Here is a 26,930-nt window from a genome sequence, read left to right on the forward strand (position 1 = left end):
CCTGGGGAGAGTCAAGTTGAGATGGTTTTGCTTTTTCACTTGTGAACCTACATAAATTATTAGCACGCTCCCATCAAGTTCCTCTCTTTTCAGGTGTAATCAGTCAGCGCGAAGACCATGTAATTGACATCGGAACAAGAACAAAGATAGAGTTCGAACTATTGGTCACATATACTCCGATAATCAAGTCACTAATAGGCTGACTACATTACTTTTGTTTGAACAGTAGGGTTGGGAGCAAACTGCAAGATAAGTTCTAGCACTCACTGATGGAAAAAAACTTGAATCAGTCCCTGTTTTAGTCACTCTTTATGTTGTAGGGAGCATTTCTAAGCTTTTCTTTGCCAAGAGTTTTGCTACTCATCATCCCGCACACCACATTATTTTTATTTTATTCCTGCAAAATAATCAAGTTATTCTACTCATAATCTTTGATTTCACTAGCAATGACATTCTTTCCATTTTCCAATAGTCGAAAATCTGCATAGCTGGTATCAAGTTGCCCAGTTCTACTATCTCATTCATTGACTGAAGGCTTTAAAATTTTTCAGAAGAAAATGTTTGAAAAACTAGGATGAGACTTTTATTGAAAACATTAACTTGTAACAATCATTATCTAGTATCCGCTTACGAGGCACATCAAGCAGACTAGCTCAAATTGATTTGAGTTTTAAGCTTTTATTGAGGTGGATTTACACCTAGTGTTCATGAACATTTTGCGAGTACAACATAATGGAAAATGTCCCAAGTTAAGGAAATAAAAATCCTATTTCCAACATGAAGGAAGTTTAAGGCTCCTAGTTGGGGCTGGATTCTCACTATCAATTGATCTATACAATGAGTAGACATCCCAACCTCCATCTCTCCAATAGGTAGAGTTGATTTCGGGCACATGTTCTACCTTCCAATAATCTCCACCTTCAATGTCTAGACGTATTGTCATGATTAACTCAGCAGGCATGTCCCAAAATTCCAACAGTTTCAGCTTCCTAAGGTGTTCAATGCCTGATGGCAGGCTGTGCAACAATTTGCAGCGCTGGAGGATTAGCTTTTCAAGTAAAGGCATGGCACCCACATCTACTATTACCGTCTTTAGCCCATCCATTTTATCAAGGCTTAAGATTTTAAGCTTCTGAAATCCTTCAGCCTTAAAATGCAATGTCTCTCCCTCGTAAACCTGCAGAAAATCAAGTTGTGCTAGATTCGGCAGCTCTTGAAGTGATTTAAGTGGATCATCTGTTAATTGACTCCACTTCAAAGACACCTTGGCCAAGCTATGGAGAGAAGATATCCAGTGGGGAAACTTCTCTAGCTTTCCTGTCAAATATAGCCGCTGAAGAAATCGAGGTGGGCATGATAGGCAATCAAGATTGATTATCTCATCCTCTTCTATTGAAGTTATCGACAAAGCTCGGAGGTTTTCAAGCTTGTCAATGGAAGAGCAGAGAGCAACCCCATTTTCCGTTCTGAAGTTTACGATGCCTAGCCTCCGCAGTTGATTCAGACATCCTAGCTCCTTCATTATATCATTACCACCATGATCTGCCTCTATGAAGCAGAGCTTTTGTAAGGACCGGAGACAAGTTATATGTGCCGTGGCCTTGAAACCATACTTGGAATTTATGTGTGCATAAGATTGTACTTCATACCGATACACCAAAAGGTGGCGAAGTTTCTGAAGCCGCGAGATCTCAGCAGGCAATGCAGTGACGCATGTGTTTTTAAGATCCAATGTCTCCAGGTTCTGAAGTTTCCCAATTGAGCTAGGGATGTTTTTTATCTTTGTGCTCCTCAAGCTTAGATATTTCAGATGGAACATCTTGAATATCTCATTTGGGAATATCTCTAGAGGTGCACCTTCCAAATCTAACACCTTAAGTAGCTTCAGATCAAGAGGATGCAGAATCGGATTATAAGACTCGGATAGTGAATCCACCCTCCGAAACATCAGCAAAGAACGAAGTCTAGACATTCTCTGCCTGTCATGTACATCCTGCATGCCTTTCTGTATTGATAAGCGACGAACTTTTTCCGGCAACATCATGTTTCCTCGAACTATTGTCAGAAAGTTTTGCTCGCTTGACTTCCGAATGATTATCTCTCGAAGCAGGTCGTGGATGCGGCATGTTTTGATCCTCCCTTCACCTGTTGTCCCTGCCACTTGGATCAGGCATCTGTTCAAGAGCTCGTCAAAGTAAGCCTCTGCAACTTCTTCCATTGTCATTCCTTCTTTCGCTTTCACAAATCCTTCAGCTATCCATAATCGAATTAGTCTCATTTTGTCAATGAGATGATAGTCAGGAAAGATGCTCAAATACAGAAAACAAGACTTGAGATAGTAAGGCAGATCATAGTAACTGAGAGACAATATTTTGTTAATACTTTTGAGTCTATCATTTTCTTCTAGCCCATCAGCCAGACTTCGTTGAATCATATCCCATTCGTCTATACTCTTTGTGGCCAAAACACCACTGATTGCCACAATTGCAAGCGGCAATCCTTCACACCTTCCAAGGATACTATCTGCCAGAGCCTTCCAATTCGAATCTGGAGCGCATGTGTGTTTCTCAAAAGTCTTCCTGCAAAATAGAGTCCAGGATTCTTCAGGAGACAAAGGGTTCAAAGGATAGACCTTGGTCACGTTGCCATTGAAGTCCATGCAAGAGGCAGAGGCTACTTCAGCATGACGTGTTGTGAGCATAACCCGACTGCTACTGTTTTTTGGAATTGGAAATGCAAATTTAACAGCATCCCAATCTCCAATATGCCACACATCATCTAACACAATCAGATACTTCTTTTGCTGCAAAACGCTATTGATTTTCATTCTTAGCTGAGCCTCATTCATGCCTTCCACTTCTCGAGGAACTGGTTTCCTTTTCACCTTGTAGAGTTGCCGAACGAGGTCTTTTAGCAGCTCTTCCATATTAAAAGATGTAGATACAGTTATCCAAGCACGGTACTTGAATTGTAGCTTCACTTCTGCATCATCATAGACTTTCTTCACCAGGGTGGTTTTCCCCAACCCTCCCATTCCAACTACCGAAACTACTTCACGTTCAGTATCACCTTGGAGTAGCCAGCCGATCAACTCCTTTTTAGGAATTTCTATGCCCACTAGATCGGCTTCTTCCAACAGGAGGGCGTCCTGTTGGCAGCTATGCCATATCTTAGGAGCAATCTTGATATCCCCCATTGGATTTTCAGGCCGGAATCTGTTCTGCCCCTCGGCAATGCTTAGAACTCTGGAATTGATTTTCTGTATTTCAGAAGCAATCTGATGACGAGCTATTATTTTTTTGATGGAAGCCAGTAAATCATCTCCAGGAGGACTGGCGACTCGAAGATTGTACTCATCAATCGCATCTTCAATATCATAAGCCACCTCCCTCAATAGCTCAACCGATACGTCCACGTCTTTAATTTCATCAGCAGCTCTCAGGTAGACCTGGATGCGTTTCAGTTCACCTGCTATCGTCTGAACTTCTTCCTTGACCCCCCTGTGGAGTTGTACCTCATCCTGCAATAAGGCTGTTAGCTTGTCGAGTACATAGTTTACAGCAATTTCAGCCATTGTTTCTTAATTTCTCTTCAGCTACCCTTTGTGTTTCTGATGGAATTTGTGTTTTTCAGAACCACCCCCAGTGCTTTTTTTCTTGGCTAAAGAAAGCCCTTTGGTTTTCTTTTTTCTTTTTCTTTGGTGGAGAGACAAGGAGCAATATGAGAGATGAGATGAGGCTTCTGTCTTGGAGTTGCTTTCCTTATATAACCATCCTAGGCTGCATTCTGCATCATATGTAGTTAAAGATCTTCGTGCCAATGGCCTCAACCTGGTCACTGGTCAGGTTGCAAGTGGAGAAACGGTCAAGTTTCCCATCAAAACTAGTCCGGTTTACTTTTTACTCAAATGAACTGGTCAATGAATTCTTTATTGCCCTTCACGCTACTTGGTTTATCTATTTTTTTTTTTTATTCATTTGAAAGAATACTCCGAGTTTTGAGTTTGGATTGGCGTTTAAAGGTGGCGTTGAGGAAAATAGTTTTAAGGCATAGTGTTGTGTTTTTCTAAGATATTCCAGAGCGGAGTACTAAAAATAAATAAATAAATGAATGAATTTTAAAGAGAGAACATGCCAATGACTGAACTCTGAAGAATGTGTAACAAATTGTAAACCATTTTCAATTATTGATCAGTATGGCTAACACTCAACTGATAAGCATATTCGACAATTGATTTATCAGTTGAGTCCTGCCCATGATAATGCAAAGAACCTATTCATGGAAACGTGCTCGAAAATTCTCGTCAACTAATCCTTATGAGGATAAAAAAAGGAAAGAAAAGGAGAAGGGGATTATACTGCAGGGAAGTTTCTCTCAATCACTACCTTAGTGCCATGCTCATGAGATAAAGTGGTTTCTTTTTATTAACACCGCACAGACATTAGTATTATCTTCACTTTTGTTATTGGTAAGAAAATTAGTCTAAATGTAATAGGATGATGGATTCTGCATCTTATGTTGTTGAGATCAATGTGCCAACAATGACCCCTGCTGGTTCTGATTGCAAGTGGGGAAACATGCATTAGAAAAGAATATCATGACCATATGCAACTTCCATTCTTTGTCTAGATTCAAATTTCATTGGTGAGTTTCCATGCTACTTCTTTCCAACCAATTGCAAACTAGTCTAAACTGCAAAATATCTTCTGGATGTTGACTTTTTGAAACCTAGGAAATATCATTTTCCTGACTTATTCTTGTGAAGTTTCGAATTACAACTACAAACCCTCAGCATCAACATCAAGATAAAGGTGATCAAGATGGATAAACTGAACCTGCTTGCCGCGAATTTTTGGGCCTGCCTCGTTTGTTTTTATGGATGAAATGAGATTATATGAAATAAGTTAAAATAAATTGAATAAAATATTATTAGAATATATTATTTTTATATTAAAATTTGAAAAAGTTATATTGAGATTTAAAAAAATTAAATTATTTATTTTATTTTATATATAAATTTAAAAAAATTATAATAATTAAGATGAAATAAAACGAGAGTTTTATAAAAAATACGAGAACGAGCTCATAAAGTCTTCTATATCGACAAGACTATCATCACCAACAACTTCCGAGGTACTGTCTCGCGCACGCATGTTTTGAACAATTGCGAGGAATAAGTCTCGCAATGCTTAATGTTGGAGTACTTACGTGGCGAAAGTACTTGTGACCTTTGTGGACCAAGAAATAAGCTTTTTCCAAACTCGACCAAACCCTTTTTCAGTTTGCTACTCAAGAACGATTTGCATTAAAAAATAGAATGCAAGCACACCATGGTAGGAAGAAGAGAACCCAATTTACGGTCAGCAAAATTATGCTGAATTAGTAATCACGGTAACAAAAACATAGAGGAAACTGTCACATTCTTAGAAACCTCGTTCTTAGTTGGAGAAGGCAACGCAGTTAGGGCTGTAAGTCGAACGGTCCGGACCGGAAAAACCGACCGGACCGGTCATTTTTGGACCGGACCGAATGAGTCCGGTCCGGTCCCGGTCCAATTTTTAAGGGATCGAAGGTATTCGGTCCGGTCCCGGTCCGGGGGTTTTTCACCCCGGACCGGACCGAATAGATTAAAAAAAAAAATTATTATTTATATAATAGTTGTATATAATTAATTATATAATTATATATGGTATAAAAAAATATTAATAGTCTAATATAGATTGTAGTTATACTTATACTAATATAGTTATATAAATCACTATAACTAATACTTCAAGGCTTCAACAATAGTTATAGTGACCTATACTAATAGTTTACTATTAATGCTAATATACTATCATATGATTTATATAGTTATACTAATCATTATAATTAATACTATGTATAGCTATAGAGTATATTTATCACTATAATTAATATAATTTAATTATTAATATACTTATATTTAATTAATATAATTATCACTATATTATAATTTATATAGTTATACTAATCATTATAGTTAATACTTATATAGTTATACTAAAGCACTGATTCACCACAACTAATATTACTAATATATAGCTATATTAATGGTCTAATACTATTATAATTTATATAGTTATACTAATCATAATAAGTTAATAACTAAATCACTAGAAATATAACTATATATATTTAGTATGAATGTATTATTATATTCTTTAATATATAACTATAATATATAGTAGTAGTATATATTAATATATTATAAGAGTTATAGTATAAATATAATATATAAATTATAATATACTAAATCACTATAACAGTATAACTAATACTAATATATAGTTATACTAATAGTCTACTATTATATAGTTATACTAATAGTCTAATATTATATAGTTATACTAATCACTATAATTAAAACTAATATATAGCTATACAGTATACTTATATAGTTGTACTAATACTATTAGTATATTATATAGTCTAAGACTCTCAATTTTAATATAGTCTATATAGTTATAACTAATACTAATATTTATATTAATACTAATAATATAGAATACAGTTATACTAACTAACTGATTCAAGTTCAACATAACTAATATTACTAATATAATATAGTCAAATTGAATTACTAATAGTCTAATACTAATACAATTATATAGTTATACTAATTATAAATTCATAATAACTAAATCAATGTAAGTCTATAACTATATTATATATATTTAGTATCAATGTATTACTATATTCTTTAATATATAACTATTAACTATAATACATAGTACTAGTACAACCGATCAAAAAAAATATATAGTACTAGTATATATATTAATGTATTAACATATTATAAAAGTTATAGTATCAATTATAATATATCATATATTTGTAAATTTATAATAGTATTAGTATAGTTAACTTAATATGTAATATGTTAGCATTAAATCACTATAACTACATAGAATATTAGTAATAAGAGTATTACTATTATTTAATATAATATTACGTATATTATCACTATCATTACATATATTTATTAGTTATAGTATTAGTACTAGTATAGTTATTAGTACTAATAGACTAATAGTATTAGTTATTAATATTACATATAGTTACATATATTACTATTATTACTATTATTATTACATGATATAGTTACATATATAGTTATCACTATTACTAATAGTAGTAGTGTATTATTAATATATATAATAGTATATTATATGTATATATATTAAATATGTCACAATATAATTACATAAGTATTAAACAAAATGTCATTGAAAAAAAAAAAAAAACTCATAGGGTGGACCGAACGGACCGACCGGACCGAATGGGACCGGACCGGACTGGACCGTATGAAGTTCGGTCCGGTCCAGGGTTGGAAAACCCTGGACCGAATAGGTCCGGTCCGGTCCGTAAAACCTCTCTGGACCGGACCGGACCGAACCGAATTCACCCCTAAACGCAGTCCAGTTAATTCTACCACAAAATGTACGTGAGTGGGTGTATTGAGTTTTGTTATATACAAGTAAAGTCGCGTATTAATCTGTGTATCAATACTAATTCATTCATATTTAAAATTTAAATTAGTACTGTTTTCAATAAAATCTATTTTTTGACCAATCACATTAGATTAGTACTTATATTAGTGTGCAGTTGTACTTGCAACTAGATTTTTTCGAGTGTATTACTCATTTGCTACTGGAAAGCTCCAGTAGCGCACGATTAAAATTAAGAAAAATTCTTCTTGTCATCCTCACACTTCATACACTACATTTATTTTAATTTTTTTTTTCATTTTTTCAATAATAAATATGTAGTGTGTAGATGATAAATAGAATAATTCAATTAGTTTAATAAGAATAAAATGAAATAAAAAATAAAAAATAATATTTTAATATATAAAATATGTGATATGAAATACTGTGTAGCATTCTTCTAAAATTAATCAGCTTTGCTAGATACAGTCGGCAAATACAGTCGACGTGCAGTCGGCTGTACGGAATAAATAAAAAAAAATTATAAAAAAATTATTTTATATTCAGGGGGACCTACATAAATAAAAAAAAGTTATAAAAATAATTTTTTCTTTTCATGTAGGTCCTGTATTAATTCATTTTTTTTTTCACGACTGCACGCCGACTGTATTTCCCGACTGTAAAAAGTATTTCTCAAAATTAATAGTGCCGAGTCAGATAAGTAAAGGAAACAAAATAAAAAATAAAATAAAACAAGAAAAAGTAAAACAAAGCTTCTTTTAAGATTTCTGACATTTCTCCCTCCGTCTATACAGCTTTTTCATCCTCTCGTCCAGCTTCACGAAAATAAATAAAAATAAAAACTTCTCCTTAGAGGTGAGAGTAGTCCAGTCTATTTGATCTAACTTTTTGTTTTAAAATTGATTAATAAAAAAAATTATTTACAAGATTAAATTAAAATTAAGTGACTTATTAAATAAAAATTATATAATAAATTGTACAATTTATTATATATTAAATAATATAATAATACATTGATCTAAATATATATAGTTATAGATTTAATACTAATACTGTTGCCCAGATGACTAACACAAGAGGGGGGGGTGAATTGAGTTGTATTAAAAAAAATAACAATTATAAATCAAATATATAATATAAAATATAAACAAAATATGAAATAACAATAAATATAAAGAGTAAGGGTAAGAGAGAAGCAAACTCAGTATGTTAACGAGGTTCGGCCCCACTGCCTACGTCCTCGCCTCAAGCTACCCCTTGAGGATTCTCAAATTCACTATTCAACCTCCTTCAGGTGGAGATAGAAACCTATTACACTTTTGAACAATACCGCTACAAAGGATCCGTGTAGAACACCCTCTACACTTGCAATCACCTTACACGTGGTGATTCAACTATTCCCCGTATAGAATACTTTCTACACACACAAGAGTTATACACACCCTTTTTCTGATACAAGAGCTGATAGTGGGTAGGTTATCAGAAAACACTCCTCAATGAGTGAAATAAGAACAATACAGCGCAAACTATATCTCTCAAAATGAACAAGGATTAAGGCTCAATGCTTAAAGAAGAGAGAATGAAAGCTTTGAATGAATGTTGTATGCTCTTGGTGTTGTGAATGTGAAGCTCCCAAATGATCTATTTATAGGCATATGAGACTTCATATTCAAATTTAAAAAGATTCACATGTCAAAGACAACATCATTCACTTTTTCAAAAAATTCAAATAAAAGGTTCTTTTTTTTCAATTGTCAAAGACAACATCATTCACTTTTCCAAAGAATTCAAATAAAAGGTTCTTCTTTTTCAATTGTCAAAGACAACATCATTCACTTTTTCAAAAAAATCAAACCTAATCTTTTACTTTTGGCATATGACAAAATGAGCACACTTTCATTTTCAAAAAATTCAAACCTAATCTTTTACTTTTTGTATAAGTCTAAAAAAACATCAATCACTTTTGAAAATATTCAAATAAAACATGCACATGTGAAAGATGACAATCAATCATCTTTAATATTTTCAAAGTTCAACCCTTTAATCAAGGCATGCACATGCAAAAGATGACAATCAATCATCTTTTAAAATTTTCAAATTTAATTTTCAAAAATATTCATGCACATGTGGAAAATGTATTTTAATACTTTATGATAAAAATATTAATTTTGAGCATTAATCCTAATTTCGAATTTTGAAGAGATTTACAACATTACTCTATAATTTTAATGTGAACTTGTTCCCTTCTTGCTCATGCTTGTTTCCTTGATGTGCTTGACTCCATTGTGTAGACAACTTGAGCTTGAGACTTCTTTATTCTTTGAATTCATTTGTTATCATCAAAATCCATGTGTAGATTTATAATCACATGAAATTTGAAACCTTGAGTTCAACAATCTCCCCCTTTTTGATGATGACAAATATTTGATAGAACTTGAAACCTGTATTAATATTTAAGCTCCCCCTGAAAATATGCGTTAGTTTTTCAAGTAAAAGTATAAATATAATTCCAAGCATATATAACAAGTTTAGCAATTTAAACAATGCTAATGTTCTAGTCTAAAACTTCTCCCCCTTTTGGCATCATTAAAAAGGATCGGCAGCAAATAAATGGACTAAAGAAAACGATGCGTTTAATAGTCACTGTAGATAGTTGAAAAATGGAGCCGTCCGTGACCAGACAAGTGCTGCAAAGCCTCGAGGCCTAACTCTATGAATTTAATACGGCTGAAGATTTAAACAATCGCCTGATGTTGTTGACAAACGGGATTGAAGGCTCCGAGTTTCTATAAAAAAATGATCATTTTCATCTATCGGATGCCAAAAAAATAATCGCTTCTTGACCTAAGTTCTGTTTTTCCACAACGATAGAATGGCTGAGCAATTCTCTTCTACTAATGTTCCAGACTTGAATCAGGAACCCTTGACCCATCAATCATCAATCTTCTCTCCTGAGGCCGTCAATACCATGATAGGAGCAGTGAACCGTTTTTCTAGTAAGGCTGATTCTGAGATTATTGCAGAATCAAGAATGCTCAGTAGTCAATATGCTGCCTCTGTTACGATCTTGTCTCGAAGGTTAATGGCGAGGGTGAGTGAGATTGATCATCTTAACATGCAAATATCTGAGTTACGACAGAAGCTTGCTAATAAGGATAGTGAGAATAAAAGGCTAAAGCAAGAAAATCAAGAGTTGAAAAAATTTGCAGATTGGTATGCTCATGATCTGCAACCACGAATAGAGGAGCTGGAACGAGAAAGGGTTCAGATACAAGGTCAGCATCGGCAGATAACAGCAGAGGTTCACCGTTTACTAGAAAAATAGGGACAATCTACTGTTAATCTCACTGGGTTAGTAAGAAAACTTTTGACAATGTGTGTCCAGCATATCTTGTATTTCTTTTGACTAAATAAGATTTGAAGAGAAAATAGTTTGTCTTATTCTTTATGCTATCTCTATAAAATCAGTCCTGAAGTTCATCCAATCCGCATCAAGTTTTCATCTCATCTCTATAACTCATCTGCATTCCTTCAGCATTCTCGTTTTAAGCCTTCTATTCTTTTCTCAATGGCTCATTCTTCTAACATTTCTCTAGATCCATCCATGAGGCATTCTGCATCTCAACCTCCTGTCATTTCTGCAGCTGCCATTGGTGCCATGTTGCAGCAAGAAAATAATAATCTGACTAATAAGTCAGATTCTGATGCTATTTATGACTTGGTGAGTCTTGGGACTCGCTACTCTTCCTCTATTGTTGCTTTTTCTCAGCGGCTACAAGCCAAAAATCATGAAGTTGAAAGGCTCAAAGAACAAATTGTTGTACTTCAACGAATTGTTCAAGAGTCTCATACAAGGGAAGGAATCATTCGGCAGAAGAATAAACAGTTGAAATCTTTATTAGATTCTTCATTCCGCTTGCCGGTTCCCATGAATAAGAATGACATGATATTGTATGAAGAGAATGAGCGTCTCAAACATGAGGCTAAGAATCTCAAGTTTATGTAAAAATATTTAAAAAATCTATCTCTATTTTTATTGACTCTGGTCTATCTTTTAAGAGATATTCATAGCATGCATCATACCTATTTCTCTTCTGATCATACATAATCTATCTTCTGGTAAAGGTTTTGTGAAAATATCTGCTAACTGATCGTGTGTGTTTGTGAACTCTAATATTATATCGCCTTTTTGCACATGATCTCGAAGAAAATGATACTTTATTTCAATATGCTTAGTTCTAGAATGTTGTATTGGGTTCTTTGAAAGATTTATAGCACTTGTATTATCACATTTGATTGGAATGTGATTATACTTGAGTTTAAAATCTTCAAGTTGTTGCTTCATGTAGAGAACTTGAGCACAACAACTACCCGCAGCAACATATTCTGCCTCAGCAGTAGATAGTGCAACAAAATTTTGTTTTTTACTAAACCAGGAAACTAATGCATGACCTAAGAAATGGCATGCTCCACTAGTGCTTTTTCGATCTATTTTACAGCCAGCATAATCTGTATCTGTGTAGCTGATTAGATCGAAAGATGTGTGCTTAGAGTACCATAACCCTAGGTTAATTCTACCACTAAGATATCTAAGAATGCGTTTAACTGCAATTAAATGTGATTCTTTTGGAGATGATTGAAAGCGTGCACATAAGCACACACTAAACATAATATCTGGTCTACTGGCTGTTAAATATAATAAGCTACCAATCATACCTCGATATATCTTCGAGTCAACTGGCTTACCGGATTTATCTTTATCAAGCTTAGTTGATGGGCTCATTGGTGTTCCAATTTCCTTAGCATTTTCCATCCCAAACTTCTTCAGTAATTCCTTAATATATTTTGATTGATTGATGAATGTCCCACTTTTTGTTTGCTTAATTTGCAATCCGAGAAAAAATGTAAGTTCTCCCATCATGCTCATCTCAAATTCTTCCTGCATAGTCTTAGCAAAAACTTGACACATATTTTCATTAGTAGCACCGAATATTATATCATCAACATAAATCTGAATCAAAAGAATATCATCATTTTCATATTTAATGAAAAGAGTTGTGTCGATTTTTCCTCTTGAAAAACCTTTTTCAATCAAGAAACCACTAAGTCTTTCGTACCAAGCTCTAGGAGCTTGTTTAAGTCCATATAGTGCTTTTGTGAGTTTGAAAACACGATTTGGGGAAATATGATTTTCAAAACCTGGAGGTTGCTCAACATATACCTCTTCATTTATAAAACCATTTAAGAAAACACTTTTAACATCCATTTGAAAAAGTTTGAAATCTTTATAACAAGCATATGCAAGTAGCATTCGAATAGCTTCTAATCTTGCGACAGGTGCATATGTCTCATCATAATCGATTCCTTCTTCTTGATTAAAACCTTGGGCTACAAGTCGAGCCTTATTTCTAGTAATGATTCCGGACTCATCTTTCTTGTTTCTAAAAACCCATTTTGTTCCAATAATAGTATGATTTTTGGGTCTAGGAACAAGTGTCCAAACATCATTTCTTTCAAATTGATTCAACTCTTCTTGCATAGCTAGAATCCAAGATTCATCAAGAAGTGCGTCATTAATATTTTTGGGTTCAATTTGAGATAGAAAAGCAGTATGATTGCAAAATTTCTAAGAGATGATCGAGTACTTACACCTTGTGAAGGTTCTCCCAAAATTTGTTCCACTGGATGATCTTTCACAAATTTCCACTGTTTGGTTGCATCTTGTATTAAATTTTGATGATCTTTCCTGATGGCACCATGTTGAACTTCCTCTATTGTTTTCTCTTTGTTGAGATTGAGACTTTCTGTGTTATTTATACCTCCTGTTTCTTCATCAATAGATTTCTTGGAGAGTGGAGAATTAGATTCATCAAATACTACATGCATAGATTCTTGTACAGTCAAAGTCTTTTTATTGAATACTCTATAAGCTTTACTATTAGTAGAATACCCGAGAAAGATACCTTCATCGGATTTTGCATCAAACTTGCCTAAATTATCCTTGTCATTCAAAATAAAACATTTGCATCCAAATACATGAAAGTAACCAATGTTGGGCTTTTTCTCATTCCAAAGCTCATAGGGGGTTTTATCTAACTTAGACCTTAGCGTAACTCTATTTATAACATAACATGCAGTACTTACCGCTTCGGCCCAAAAATAACTAGGCAAGTTGTTCTCATTGAGCATTGTTCTTGTCATCTCTTGAAGAGATCTATTTTTCCTCTCTACTACCCCATTTTGTTGAGGAGTTCGAGGAGTAGAAAAATTATGCACAAAACCATTTTCATCACAAAATGTTTCAATATTTTTATTAACAAACTCTTTTCCCCTATCACTTCGGATACTTGAAATAATATAGCCCTTTTCATTTTGAATTCTCTTGCATAACTTGGTAAAGGCATTATGTGCCTCATCTTTATGAGCAAGAAAGATGACCTAAGTATATCTAGAGAAATCATCAACAATAACAAACGCATAATATTTTCCTCCTAGACTTGCAACTCTATTTGGTCCAAAAGGATCCATGTGTATCAGTTGCAATGGTCTAGTAGTGGAAATATGTTTCTTAGTTTTAAAAGAAGTTTTTGTTTGTTTACCAAATTGACATGCATCACAAATTTTGTCTTTAAGAAAATATGTTTTTGGTAAACCTCTCACAAGATCATTTTTTGAAAGTTTGGAAATAAGTTCCATGTTGGCATGACCTAATCTTCTATGCCATAACCAACTAGTTTCATTTTGAGCTGACAGACAAATAACATCTTGTGAGGTAATTTCTTCAAAATCAATTGTATAAACATTATTGTTTCTAAAAGCAATAAAATAAATATTACAATCATGATCATTCAAAATAATGCATTTATCCATTTTAAAAGTAACTGTAAATCCTTTATCACATAATTGACTTATGCTCAAAAGATTATGTTTTAAACCTTCAACAAGTAGAATATCTTCAATTATGAGAGAAAATTTATTACCAATTTTACCTATTCCCACGATCTTCCCTTTCGAGTTGTCTCCAAATGTCACGTGTCCTTCTTCTTTAGATCTAGGATCAAAGAATTTAGTCTTGTCTCCCGTCATGTGTCTTGAACATCCACTATCTAAAAACCACTTATTTTTGCTTGTGGATGACTTCATGCATACCTATAAAAACAATTAAAATGATTTTTCTTGGTACCCAAGTTCTTTGGGTCCTTTATTTATTAGTATTAGAAGAAACAAGATTTTTAGGTACCCATATGACCCTAATAGTCATTGTATGATTTCTTCTAATAGGACAAGTATGATAATTATGACCATTTCTATTACAAAAATTACAAATAGCATGTGACATATATGAAAAACTTGAATGATTATAATAATATCGTTTTTTGACAAAATTATTTTTATGAAAAGAATTTTGAATATTAGTCTTTGAGGTAGAATGATTATCAAAGAAATTTTTATAAGGTTTGTATTTTTGTTTTGGCATATATCCCAAACCTGCCTTGTCAAAAACACATATTTGACTACCAAGAAGTTTTTCAAAATTTCTTTTTCCATTCGTAAAGTTTTCAACAATATTTTCTAAATCAGTTTTCTTCTTATTCAATTCAAGATTTTCATCTTTCAAAATGATACTTTATTTTCTTAAAATTTCAATTTCATTTGTTAAAGAAGAATTTTTCTTTTTCAAAGCAGTATACTTGATACCCAAATTTTCAAATTCCTCATAAATCTCTTCTAAAACATTTTGCAATTCTTCATATGAAGGATTTTCAATATTATTAAGATTTGTTACCTCAATGTCATCTTTAGCCATAAGACAAAGATTTGCTGATTCTTCATTGCTTGCTTCACTATCTGAGTTACTTGAATCATCATCCCATGTAGCTTTCATTGCTTTCTTGCCCTTGTTTCGATCTTTCTTTAGCAGAGGACAATCTGACTTGATATGACCAGGTTTATTGCATTTATAACAAATTAAAGTGTCGTTTTTACCTGAATCTTTCTTGGAAAACTTTTTGAAAGATTTCCTCGGAGGAGTTCTATTTTTCTTCAAGAACCTCTAAATTTTTCTTGTTATCATCGCAACTTCTTCATCTTTATTGTCATTTTCCTCATCTTCATCACTTTCACTTTCATGAGGAACAGCTTTAAGTGCTAAGCTCTTCTTTGGCTTTCCTTCTTCTTCTCCTCTTTTTAATGTGTACTCATGGGTGATAAGTGACCCGATGAGTTCATTGATTTCGAGCTTCTTGAGGTCTCTAGCTTCAAGAATCGCTGTAACTTTTGATTCCCAACGTTTTGGTAAAGAGTTGAGAATTTTTCTTACTGTCTCCACCTTGGAATAAACTTTGCCAAGAGCTGTCAAGCTGTTTATGATGTTAGTAAAACGAGTGTACATATTAGAAATAGATTCATCATCATTCATCTTAAACATTTCATATTCATGAGTAAGAATATAAATTTTGATTCCTTTACTTGCGAAGTTCCTTCATAAGTTACTTCCAAGTTATCCCAAATTTCCTTTGCCGTAGCGCAATTCATTATTCTATTAAACTCATTTCCATTAAGAGCATTATATAATAAATTCATAGCAGTTAAATTTAACGTATAAAGTCTATCGTCTTCACGATCAAACTCTTCTTCTTCCTTTTTGACTTTTACTCCATCAACCACTTTTGTTGGAATATAAGGTCCATTTACAATACATTTTCAGATTTCTCTACCTTGAACTTGAAGAAATATTCTCATTCTAACTTTCCAGAATGAGTAATTATCTCCACAAAAGAGTGGAGGCCGACTGCTAGATTGACCTTCACCAAATGAAGCTGCAATGTTAGCCATAAGATCTTAACTCAAAAGATAGTTAATCTTATAATAGACCTCTTAGCTCTGATACTAATTGTTGCCCAGATGACTAACACAAGAGGGGGGGTGAATTGAGTTGTATAAAAAAAAAATAACAATTATAAATCAAATATATAATATAAAATATAAACAAAATATGAAATAACAATAAATATAAAGAGTAAGGGTAAGAGAGAAGCAAACTCAGTATGTTAACGAGGTTCGGCCCCACTGCCTACGTCCTCGCCTCAAGCTACCCCTTGAGGATTCTCAAATTCACTATTCAACCTCCTTCAGGGGGAGATGGAAACCTATTACACCTTTGAATAATACCGCTACAAAGGATCCGTGTAGAACACCCTCTACACTTGCAATCACCTTACACGTGGTAATTCAACTATTCCCCATGTAGAATATTTTCTACACACACAAGGGTTATACACACCCTTTTTCTGATACAAGAGCTGATAGTGGGTAGGTTATCAGAAAACACTCCTCAATGAGTGAAATAAGAACAATACAACACAAACTATATCTCTCAAAATGAACAAGGATTAAGGCTCAATGCTTAGAGAAGAGAGAATGAAAGCTTTGAATGAATGTTGTATGCTCTTAGTGTTGTGAATGTGAAGCTCTCAAATGATCTATTTATAGGCATATGAGACTTCATATTCAAATTTAAAAAGATTCACATGTCAAAGACAACATCATTCACTTTTTCAAAGAATTCAAATAAAAGGTTCTTCTTTTTCAATTGTCAAAGACAACATCATTCACTTTTTCAAAAAAATCAAACCTAATCTTTTACTTTTGACATATGACAAAATGAGCACACTTTCATTTTCAAAAAATTCAAACCTAATCTTTTACTTTTTGTATAAGTTTAAAAAAGCATTAATCACTTTTGAAAATATTCAAATAAAACATGCACATGTGAAAGATGACAATCAATCATCTTTAATATTTTCAAAGTTCAACCCTTTAATCAAGGCATGCACATGCAAAAGATGACAATCAATTATCTTTCAAAATTTTCAAATTTAATTTTCAAAAATATTCATGCACATGTGGAAAATTTATTTTAATGCTTTATGATAAAATATTAATTTTGAGCATTAATTCTAATTTCGAATTTTGAAGAGATTTACAACATTACTCTATAATTTTAATGTGAACTTGTTCCCTTCTTGCTCATGCTTGTTTTCTTGATGTGCTTGACTCCATTGTGTAGACAACTTGAGCTTGAGACTTCTTTATTCTTTGAATTCATTTGTTATCATCAAAATCCATGTGTAGATTTATAATCATATGAAACTTGAAACCTTGAGTTCAACAAATACTATAACTAATAACTGTACTAGTAGTAAAACTAATATACTATATGTTAGTGATAAATTAGTAATACTATATTACATAATATTCTATGTAGTTATAGTGATTTAATACTAATATATTAAGTTAACTATATTAATACTAGTATAAATTTATACATATACTATAATTTATATTATAACTCTTATAATATGTTAATATATTAATATATACTAGTATTATATATTATAGTTAGACATTAAAGAATATAATACTTATGTAATGTTGTGATATATTAATAATGAATTATATACAATTTATTTATATAAATAATAAAATAATTTTTTTTTCATTTGGTCTAGTCCAGGATGAAAAATCCCTAGATCGGGACCTGACTGAATGAATTCAATCTTATAAAAATTGGATCGGACTGGATTGGTCTGGTCAAAAAATTGCCGATCTGGTTGGTTTCTCTGGTCCGAACCGACCAAATCTCACCCCTACTTCTCCTGCACTAGCGTGTGTAAGTGATTTGTAAACATATTTCTTTTTGATAATCCGATACTACCTTCTTTGTATTTTTAGGTAGTTTAGATAGTGAGATGAGATGAGATAGTTTAGATGAAAGTTGAAAAAGTTTTTAAAATTTTAATAATATCATTAGAGTATTATTTTTTAATATTATTATTGTTTTAGAATTTAAAAAATTTGAATTGTTTATTATATTTTGTGTAAAAATTTAAGAAAACTATAATAATAAGATGAGATAGATTGAGAATATTTTTTAATCTAAACGACCTCTTTATCTTCATTTGTATGTGTACTTGTTGATTTTTAACTAAAGTGATCGCATCCATTTTATCTTCATTTGGATGTGTATACCTTAGGCATTCTGCATGCATTTTAACTAAAATTTTTGAAAAGAAATGCAGAGCAGTAGTTGGCCAAGATTTGCAATGTTTTTGTGGGTGCAAAAACAAAGCAGATGTGGGTGCAGCAACTGGCCGAGAAGGGTCTGATGCTCATGGGTGAGAAATGCGACTGAAGCTTGTGGGTGAGGATGATTTGAAAACACATGAGATTGTGTCTTCAAAGAGGATAAATTGGACATTTTATAAGGTGCGCCCTTTCATGCTTTAAATGTTGTGCATCCTAACATTTTTCGTATTACATATATGGTCAAATATATACGCTTCCATCACCATTGAATTAAAGTTGTATGAAGAACTGAACTGGAGAGGGCTCAATATCTCGATAGGCCAATGAGGGTTGGGTTACCAGATCCAGGCACCAATCAGGCTTATGGCCCACAACCCTCTAAGAGCTTGGCCCATATCACAGGAGCCCAATTTGCTCTGGATACCGACGAGATTACTACTTAAGAACTTGTTGGATGAGGGCGGTTATTATTTGAATATCAGATGAATCCCTCATCCCAAGATTTGAATTTTGAATAGCGGATAAGCCTGTTATCACATGATAATGGATTCATCATGGGCTCTATATATATGGAAAACCTAGGTATGTAAAGGCATCAGACTCATTGGTATTCAAAAATGTTTTCCCACGTTGATCATTGACTCACATGCACACTACAACTCGATCACAAGTAACTAGAGACCAATAGGTATTGTCAAGGAACAGGGAGGGAAGGCTTGAAGAGATGGATGAGGTAGTGAGAAAGCACACTGCCGAACTGGAGACATTACGAAAGGAGAATGAAGTCTTTAGGGAGAAAAACGGCCCATTAGGAGAGAACACGTCGCCTTGCCAAGGGGAAAGAGTGGAGATGGAGGCACACATTGATGGGGTAGGGAACCCCCCCCCCCCCCCCCCCCCAAGAGAATGAAGAAACAAAGAAAATGCACCATGATTTGTGGAGCTTGATGGACAAGTATGAGGAAATGACCAAGAATATAGGGATGTCTTCCTCGGTTGTTCAATTATTTTCTAGCACCAATCTGCTATTTTGCACGGAGATAATGGCGATGCCATTGCCGCTGAAGTTCAAAATTCCCTCTATAGACTTATATGACGGCTCTAAAAACTTTGTGAAGCATTTAGAAACATTCAAAGCTCACATGATGCTCCATGGGTTTCTCGGGGATATTGCATATAGGGTTTTTCCTCTGACCTTGAGGGGGACGGTGCGAGGATGGTTAGAGACATTGCAATCGAGATCCATAGACAGTTTTGATGATTTGGGTTGACAATTTTTGGCCTAGTTCATGGAGAGCAGAAGACGCAGAAGACCAACTGCATACTTGTTAACGGTCAAACAGAGAGAAGAAGAAAGCCTAAAATAATATCTTCTGCGTTTTAATAAAGAAAGGAATACAACTTATGACCAAGATGAAAAGATTACTCTCTCAGCACTACTCGGGGGCATATGATTGAGGAGTCCCTTTATGGCTGAATTGGCGAGGAAGACCCCCTTCCACACTATGAGAATTAATGGATAGAGAGAATGATTTTGTCAATGCGGAAGATACGTTGATTTCCCTAATTGCTCAATTGGAGGGAAAAGAGGAATGCAGGTCGAAGGGAAGTCAGATGAGAGAGCGGGTTGGAGGACCAAAGGCAAGAAGGGATCAACATCAACCGAGGTGTGACGGGAATGTAAGAAGACACAACGACAGTTATGTACACTATTCCAATGTGCACAACTGAGGCAAGGCGAAAGAAACAAGGTAGGATGACGATAAGAGGCAACAAACTGAGAATTATTGTACCTACCACAAGACGAATGGGCATAAAACTGAAGATTGCCACAATTTAAAATGAAAGATCGAAGACATGGGAGATAGTGGTGAGTTGGAGCAACTGGTTGCCTAGAATGCCCCCCCCCCCCCAATGGCGTGCAAGCGACTGAAAACATAAGCACAAAACTTGACAAAGTGAGAGACCAATATGAAAGGGCTCCCCAAAAAGAGGAAGGAGATCATAAGAGCCTTGAGACTTATGACCGAGGATGGACGTAGACCGAAGAGACCCCCTGGGGAAGATATACACAAATGCTGGGGGGATATGCTAGAGGTGCCCTGACCTCTTTGGAGAGGAAGACACGTGCAAGGTGGGTAAGATATGATAAAATTATATAATGTGGAGAGACCTATCAAGCAACCCCGAATGCAAGTCTCCTCCATAATATCATTCGGCGATGAGGATTGCCGAGTAGTTGTCTACCTTCACGACGATGCGCTAGTAGTAACAATGTTGGTGGCAAATTACACCATGAGTAGGATATTGATTGAAACGGAAGTTTGACAAATATCCTATTTTGGGATGCATTTAGCAGGATGGGAATAAGCAAGGATCATCTATGACCTGTACCAACCACGTTAAAAGGGTTCACCGGGGAAGCACTCCAACCCATGGGGTCCATCGTGTTGCCAGTATCCGTGGGCACGGACCCACACATCGCCACTACTATGACAGAGTTCTTGGTGGTAAGAACTCGGTTAGCATACAATGCGAGTATTGGTCGGCCTACATTAAATGCTATGAAGCCTATCACAGCAACCCATCATCTAAAAATGAAGTTTCCCACAAAGACAGGAGTTGGGGAGGTGCGTGGCGAGTAGATACTTGCTTGAGAATGCTACTTACAAGAGCTTAGACAAGGAGAAAGAGAAGTAAGAGTAGTGGAGTCAGAAGAAATGGTGGACCTGACCCCTTCACCACCACCAGAAGTGTTGATGTCTGAGGCAGAAACAAGAGATGAGGATACATTGAGACTGGGAGAAGTAGATGAACCTTTGGAGCTTGTCATCTTCGATTTGGCTTAGCGGTGAAAGTTTAAACAAGAAAATCGGAGAATCAGCCTGAATCAGACCAGACCAGTTGGCTTGGTTTTGAATCGGTCCGGTCCAAAATCGGTTCCTACATTTTAAAAACTGATTAAATCCGGTTTGGAATCGGTTCTTGGCATTTTGGGATAGGACCGGACCGGTTTATAAAATATATATATTAAAAAATTTAATTTTTAATATTACATAAAATATTTTATATATGTATATATAAATTTTATATATAATATATATAATTATATATAAAAATTTTATATATACTATATATAATTATATATGAAATAATTTCTAACATAAAATTTTAATTTTAAATATATATAAAATTTTTCAGAACTGCTACAGGCAATCAGAGTTGGGGATCTTTGGGGCAATCGACATAAAAAGTGCATTATGGTGAAGCCTCTAGTAATTCTTTTTGCTATCTCTGCGTGTAGTCAATTTGTGACTATGGGTATCATTCATTAGTTCATATCATATGAGACATTCTTTCTATTAGGATTTTCCTTCCACAAATATGTCAGCAACTTGACTATAAATGCCATGTTTATGGAGGGTCAACGATTACAGCATGTTCAATCACTTTGGCTTTGGGGAATTTTTTATTTTACATTGAAGTAAAATCATTGATTGATAGGCAGCTTGGGTACATTCCAAATGACTCACATGTATGGTCCCAAAAAATGAAATTGATCAGGTATAATCAACCTTGGTCTATGAAGATAAGTATATCATACCTTACTAACTTTTGTAGAAAAATTGGAGCTGTTAGTAATCTCTGCTACTTATTATTCCTTATGCAATCTATCAGGAAAGCAGGTCTGCAAAGTTTTCCTATTGAAGTTGATATTTTTACCTGAATTGCAAAGCTTTCTGCAAATGCAAAAACAAATATGCGATGCACGGTTGCTCTATTCTGTGGGTAGATGAAGGGAAGGGAGTTCTGTGGGTAGAAGAAGGGAAGGGAGGATTCCTCTGTTCTATGGGTAGACGAAGGGAAGGGAGAGAGAAATGATATGCAGTCGTTTGGTATGTGAAACACACCGTTTCATTTGACTAACGTGGACATCTGGTATGCGGTGGTTCCCTAGTCGGGTTGCAAGTAGTCTTTTTCATAATTTTTATATATAATATATATAATTACATTGACACTTGATTAAAACCAGATTGGAATAGGTAAAACTGGGAGTACTGGTTTAAGAGGGTAACCGGTCTGAGATCGGTTATTGAAAATGCAAAACTGGTGTTTATCGGTTCGGTCCCAAAATTTGTATAAAACCAGACCAGTTACAATCCTAATTTGGCTCACCTAGAGAGTTATGTAAAGATAGGCACCAAAATAATGAATGAAGAAAGGTAGCAACTGACCGACATCCACCTAGAGCAAAAGGATGTGTACGCGTGGAGCTAAAAGGACATGTCTAGAATAGGCGAGGAGATCATTGAACACAAGCTAAATGTAGATCCAAAAGTACGACCCATTAAATAGAAGAAGAGGAATTTCAGTACTGAGATGTATGAAGCAATCGCAAAAGAGGTAGATAGATTTTTAGCGACTGGATTCATCAGAGAGACATAGTACTCAGATGGCTGTCAAATGTGGTATTGGTGAAGAAATCCAACAAGAAATGGTGAATGTGCGTAGAATTCACGGATCTCAGCAAGGCTTGGCCGAAGGACAAATTTCCCCTCCCACGGATAGACTTGATAGTTGACGCAACAACAGGGTATAAAGTGCTAAGCTTTATGAATGCCTATTCAGGATATAACCAAATCACAATGAATAAAGTTGACCAGGAGAAGACTACCTTCATAATAGACCAAGGACTGTACTGCTACAAGGTAATGCCTTTCAGCTTGAAGAATGCTGGGCCGACATATCAGAGGTTAGTGAACAAGATGTTCAAAAATCATATCAGTAAAAACATGGATATGTACGTGGATGATCTATTGGTAAAGAGTATGGAGTTTAACGAGCATGTAAAAGACCTTAAGGAGGCTTTAGAGGTTTTGCGGCAATATCGGATGAAGCTCAACCCGACCAAGTGTGCATTTGGAGTACAGTCAAGAAAATTTCTAAGGTTTATGGTGTCAGAGAGAGGCATCGAAGCCAATCCTAAAAAGCTACAGGCGATCATCAAAATGAAGTCGCCCACAAGCCAATAAGGGTTGTTACTTTCAAGCCTATCCGATAAGGGTCGTTACTTAGTCACTTCTACAGAAGACACTGCAGAAGCTCGACACCTTGGGATGACTAGTCAAATTGTCCATTGAGCTAAGCGAATACGACATCAGTTATGTACCCTAAAATGTCGTGAAAGGACAAATCCTAGCCCAACTTGTAGCAGAATTTTCAAGCTTCCAAGAAGAGATCCCAAGTTGCCTGATAAGATACCATGGCAAGTGTATGTCGATGGGTCATCCTACCAAGTGGGAGGAGGTGTTGGTGTTTACATGGCGACAAATGACGGGGGGGAATCATAACATACGATACGGTTAAATTTCAAGGTAACAAACAACGAAACTGAATACGAGGCAGTGCTCACAGGGTTGGCAATAGCAAAGGCATCTAGAGGGCAAGAAGTTGAGGTGAAGGCAAATTCGTAGGTTGTAGTCAGAACGGGGGAGTATTTGGCAAAGGGTCAAAAATTGATAAACCTCCATCTGGTTCAGGAAAATTGTAAGTACCTTAATTACTTTCAAATCGAGCTAATTCCTCAAGGAGATAATTTCAAGGCTAATCGACTAGCTCGAGCAGCTTCAGCAAAGCAAGAAGAGACCTTATCTTGGAAGGTCAACCTCCGGGTGGTAGATACTTTAGCCATAGGAGAGGAGACCTTACAGATCGGAGAAAGCATGCCAGGATGGGTAGATGATATAATCTAATACCTGGAGATGGGGGATCTTCCCACCTCTCGGGAGGAGATGAGGAAGGTCAAGAGCAAGGCAACTAGGTTCACTATGGTAGACGAGACACTATACAGGCGAGATTTTTTAAATCCATTACTGAGATGCGTAACAATGGAAGAAGCCGAGTACGTGATGAGGGAAGTACATGAGGGGATATGCGAGAACCACTCAGGAGGACGGTGACTCGCCACAAAGATTATGAGCGTAAAGTATTATTGGCCGAATGCACTTAAGGATGCAAAGGAGTTTGTAAGGAAGTGTGTCCAATGCCAACTGCACGCATTAGTCCCAATTGTACCTCCCGAGGAATTGAAATCAATAACCTCACCGTAGCCATTCACTCAATGGGGAATAGACTTGGTTGGTCTCATGCCCCTGAGCATAGGAGGGACCAAATTTATCATCGTTGATGTTGATTACTTCACTAAGTGGGCAAAGGTTGAAGTGATGGCGATGGTAACGGCCTAAAGTGTGACAAGATTCCTACGAAAAGTTGAAGTATGCAAGTTTAGGATATCCCAGTGCATCATATTTAACAGCGGCAGGAAATTTGATTCCGAATATTGTCGCTAGTAGTGTGTGAAGCTAGGGATCAAAGTCAAGTATTTTTCTCTTGGACACACCTAGGTAAATGGGCAGGTTAAAGCAACAAACAAAATCATTGTCGGAATATTAAAAAAGAAGATAGGCGAGAAAAATGGGTTGTGGGCGGACGAACTCCCAGAGATTTTGTGGGCTTATAGAACAACACAAAAACCTCAATAGGCAGAAAACCCTTTGTGTTGGCATATGGAAGTGAAGCCATGGTACTGGTGGAAGTAGAGTTGCCATGCCACAGGAGGAAGAATTTCGACTTAGGAGAAAATGAGGCAAGGTTGAAGAAAAACTTAGATTTGCTAGAGGAAGCAAGGGCAGATGCAGAAGCTAGAACAACAGCTTCTACAAGGAAAGCAAAACAATACTTCAATAAAAGGGTAAGACCCAGGTCCTTCTAGGTAGGCGACTTTGTTTTGAAAGAAACAGGGGTAACTATGGCGGAAGAAGGAAAATTAGGCCCACGATGGGAGGGTTCATATGTGGTAGTAGCAAGTCACTGATTGAGAGCTTACCACCTTAAGGACACCATAGGGCATGAATTACCTCATCCTTGGAATGAAGAGCACTTAAGAAAATGCTAAATTTAAGTGAGAGGTATGTAGATTATTACATTTTGTTATTTTTCTTATTCAATAATAAACGCCTGCATATGCTTTCCTTTTTTTTCATTGCTCAATTTTATTCGCACACCTCTCACTAAGAGTGTGGTTCTTGCCAATGCAATATGGTCGAGGAACTCTCCCACCAACCTAACTTTTAGGTTACACGGTCAAGGGATCTCCCGTTACACTCCTCATCAAGAGTTGCGCGGTTGAGGAACTTTCCCGCCACACTCTTCTCGCCAAGGTAATGTGGTCGAGGTCTCCCACCAACCTAACTTTTAGGTTACAGAGATGAGGGATCTCCCTTGTAACCTCTTGACATCCTAACCAAAAGAAGGAAGTGGAGGCGAACGAATTGCAATATACTTCAATAGGAAAACACATTAAAAAACGATCAAATATTTCACATAGCAAATTGTTCATTGTTATTTTGTTAGCCATGAGGACAAGCAGATTGCTACCCTACTTCAAAAGCAAAGCACATTCACAATGCATAAAAAAAACTAAGTATATCACAAACTATAAACTATTTCCTTGTGGGTTGCAAAAAAATATATATAGTCTTCAGGTTGGGCAAGGAGGAGGAAAAGTATTTGGGATGACATCTCGATAGAAAGAATAAAAAACATGAAAAGCAACAGGGTTGGCCTTAAGGGACTTCCAGTCCAAGGTACGCAAGTCCACTTCAGGGCTGCGGAGAAGAAGATCATGTAGCTGCTTAATCCCGAGCTTGAAGCCAAGGCCCCAAGCTCACAACCGAACTTTGGGAGCTGCCGCCAATTGGGAAAGAACACGACTAAGTTCATGTTGAGTTTTCCCTAACGCAACATTTAGCTCCATCACCTTCGTTTCCAAAAGTGCTAGCTTCTTTTTGCAACTCCCCAAAACTTCATTCTTTTGCAAAAACTAGCAATCATTATCCTTAAGCGCCCTTTTCACCTCGGCCAGTTCCTTCTCAACATTAACTTGCTACCCCTCCGCCACACTCAACTTCATGTTAAGCTCTCGGCACCCATCCTCAAAGGTAACCAGGCAAGAAGCATAGTGTGACTTGATCTTTTTTAGCTCTTCAATTTCTGCCTTTACTTGATCAAGAAGAGCACCCAAGTCATCTCACTCTTTCACAACTGCTTCTGCTTGGCTTAGGCGAGTGGCGAGGTCATCTCAATCCCTACCGATTGCCTCCATTTCTTGGCGATAACTCTTAGTTTCCATTGAAGAGCTCGTCAACTCCCCCTGGACTAAATCAACTTCACAGAGGGAGCCCAGATCACCCTCAAATGTGCAGGAAGGAGCTTTGATCTGAGCCAACTCGCCAACCATTCGATCTTTCTTAGCTTAGACAGCACTATGGGCTTGACCAATGAAAGATAACATAGATTGGTTCTCCTTCTCTA

At 35.6% G+C, this 26,930-nt stretch overlaps 1 protein-coding gene across 1 annotated transcript; it reads right to left on the reverse strand.

Annotated features, from left to right (window-relative positions):
• Positions 1-766: 766 nt before the first annotated feature.
• On the reverse strand, positions 767-3,927 carry LOC122282392 (disease resistance protein RPM1-like). The gene has a single exon (XM_043094343.1). It carries the CDS (start codon positions 3,572-3,574, stop codon positions 767-769), a length of 2,808 nt encoding a protein of 935 aa, XP_042950277.1. The 5' UTR covers positions 3,575-3,927.
• Between the last annotated feature and the right edge of the window lie 23,003 nt (positions 3,928-26,930).

This window comes from Carya illinoinensis, chromosome 11 (assembly GCF_018687715.1).
Source record: "Carya illinoinensis cultivar Pawnee chromosome 11, C.illinoinensisPawnee_v1, whole genome shotgun sequence".
In the NCBI taxonomy this organism is placed as follows: domain Eukaryota; kingdom Viridiplantae; phylum Streptophyta; class Magnoliopsida; order Fagales; family Juglandaceae; genus Carya; species Carya illinoinensis.

What these genes read in the sequence shown, in the direction of transcription:
- LOC122282392 (XM_043094343.1), bottom strand. Translation starts at nt 3,574, where the DNA reads ATGGCTGAAATTGCTGTAAACTATGTACTCGACAAGCTAACAGCCTTA.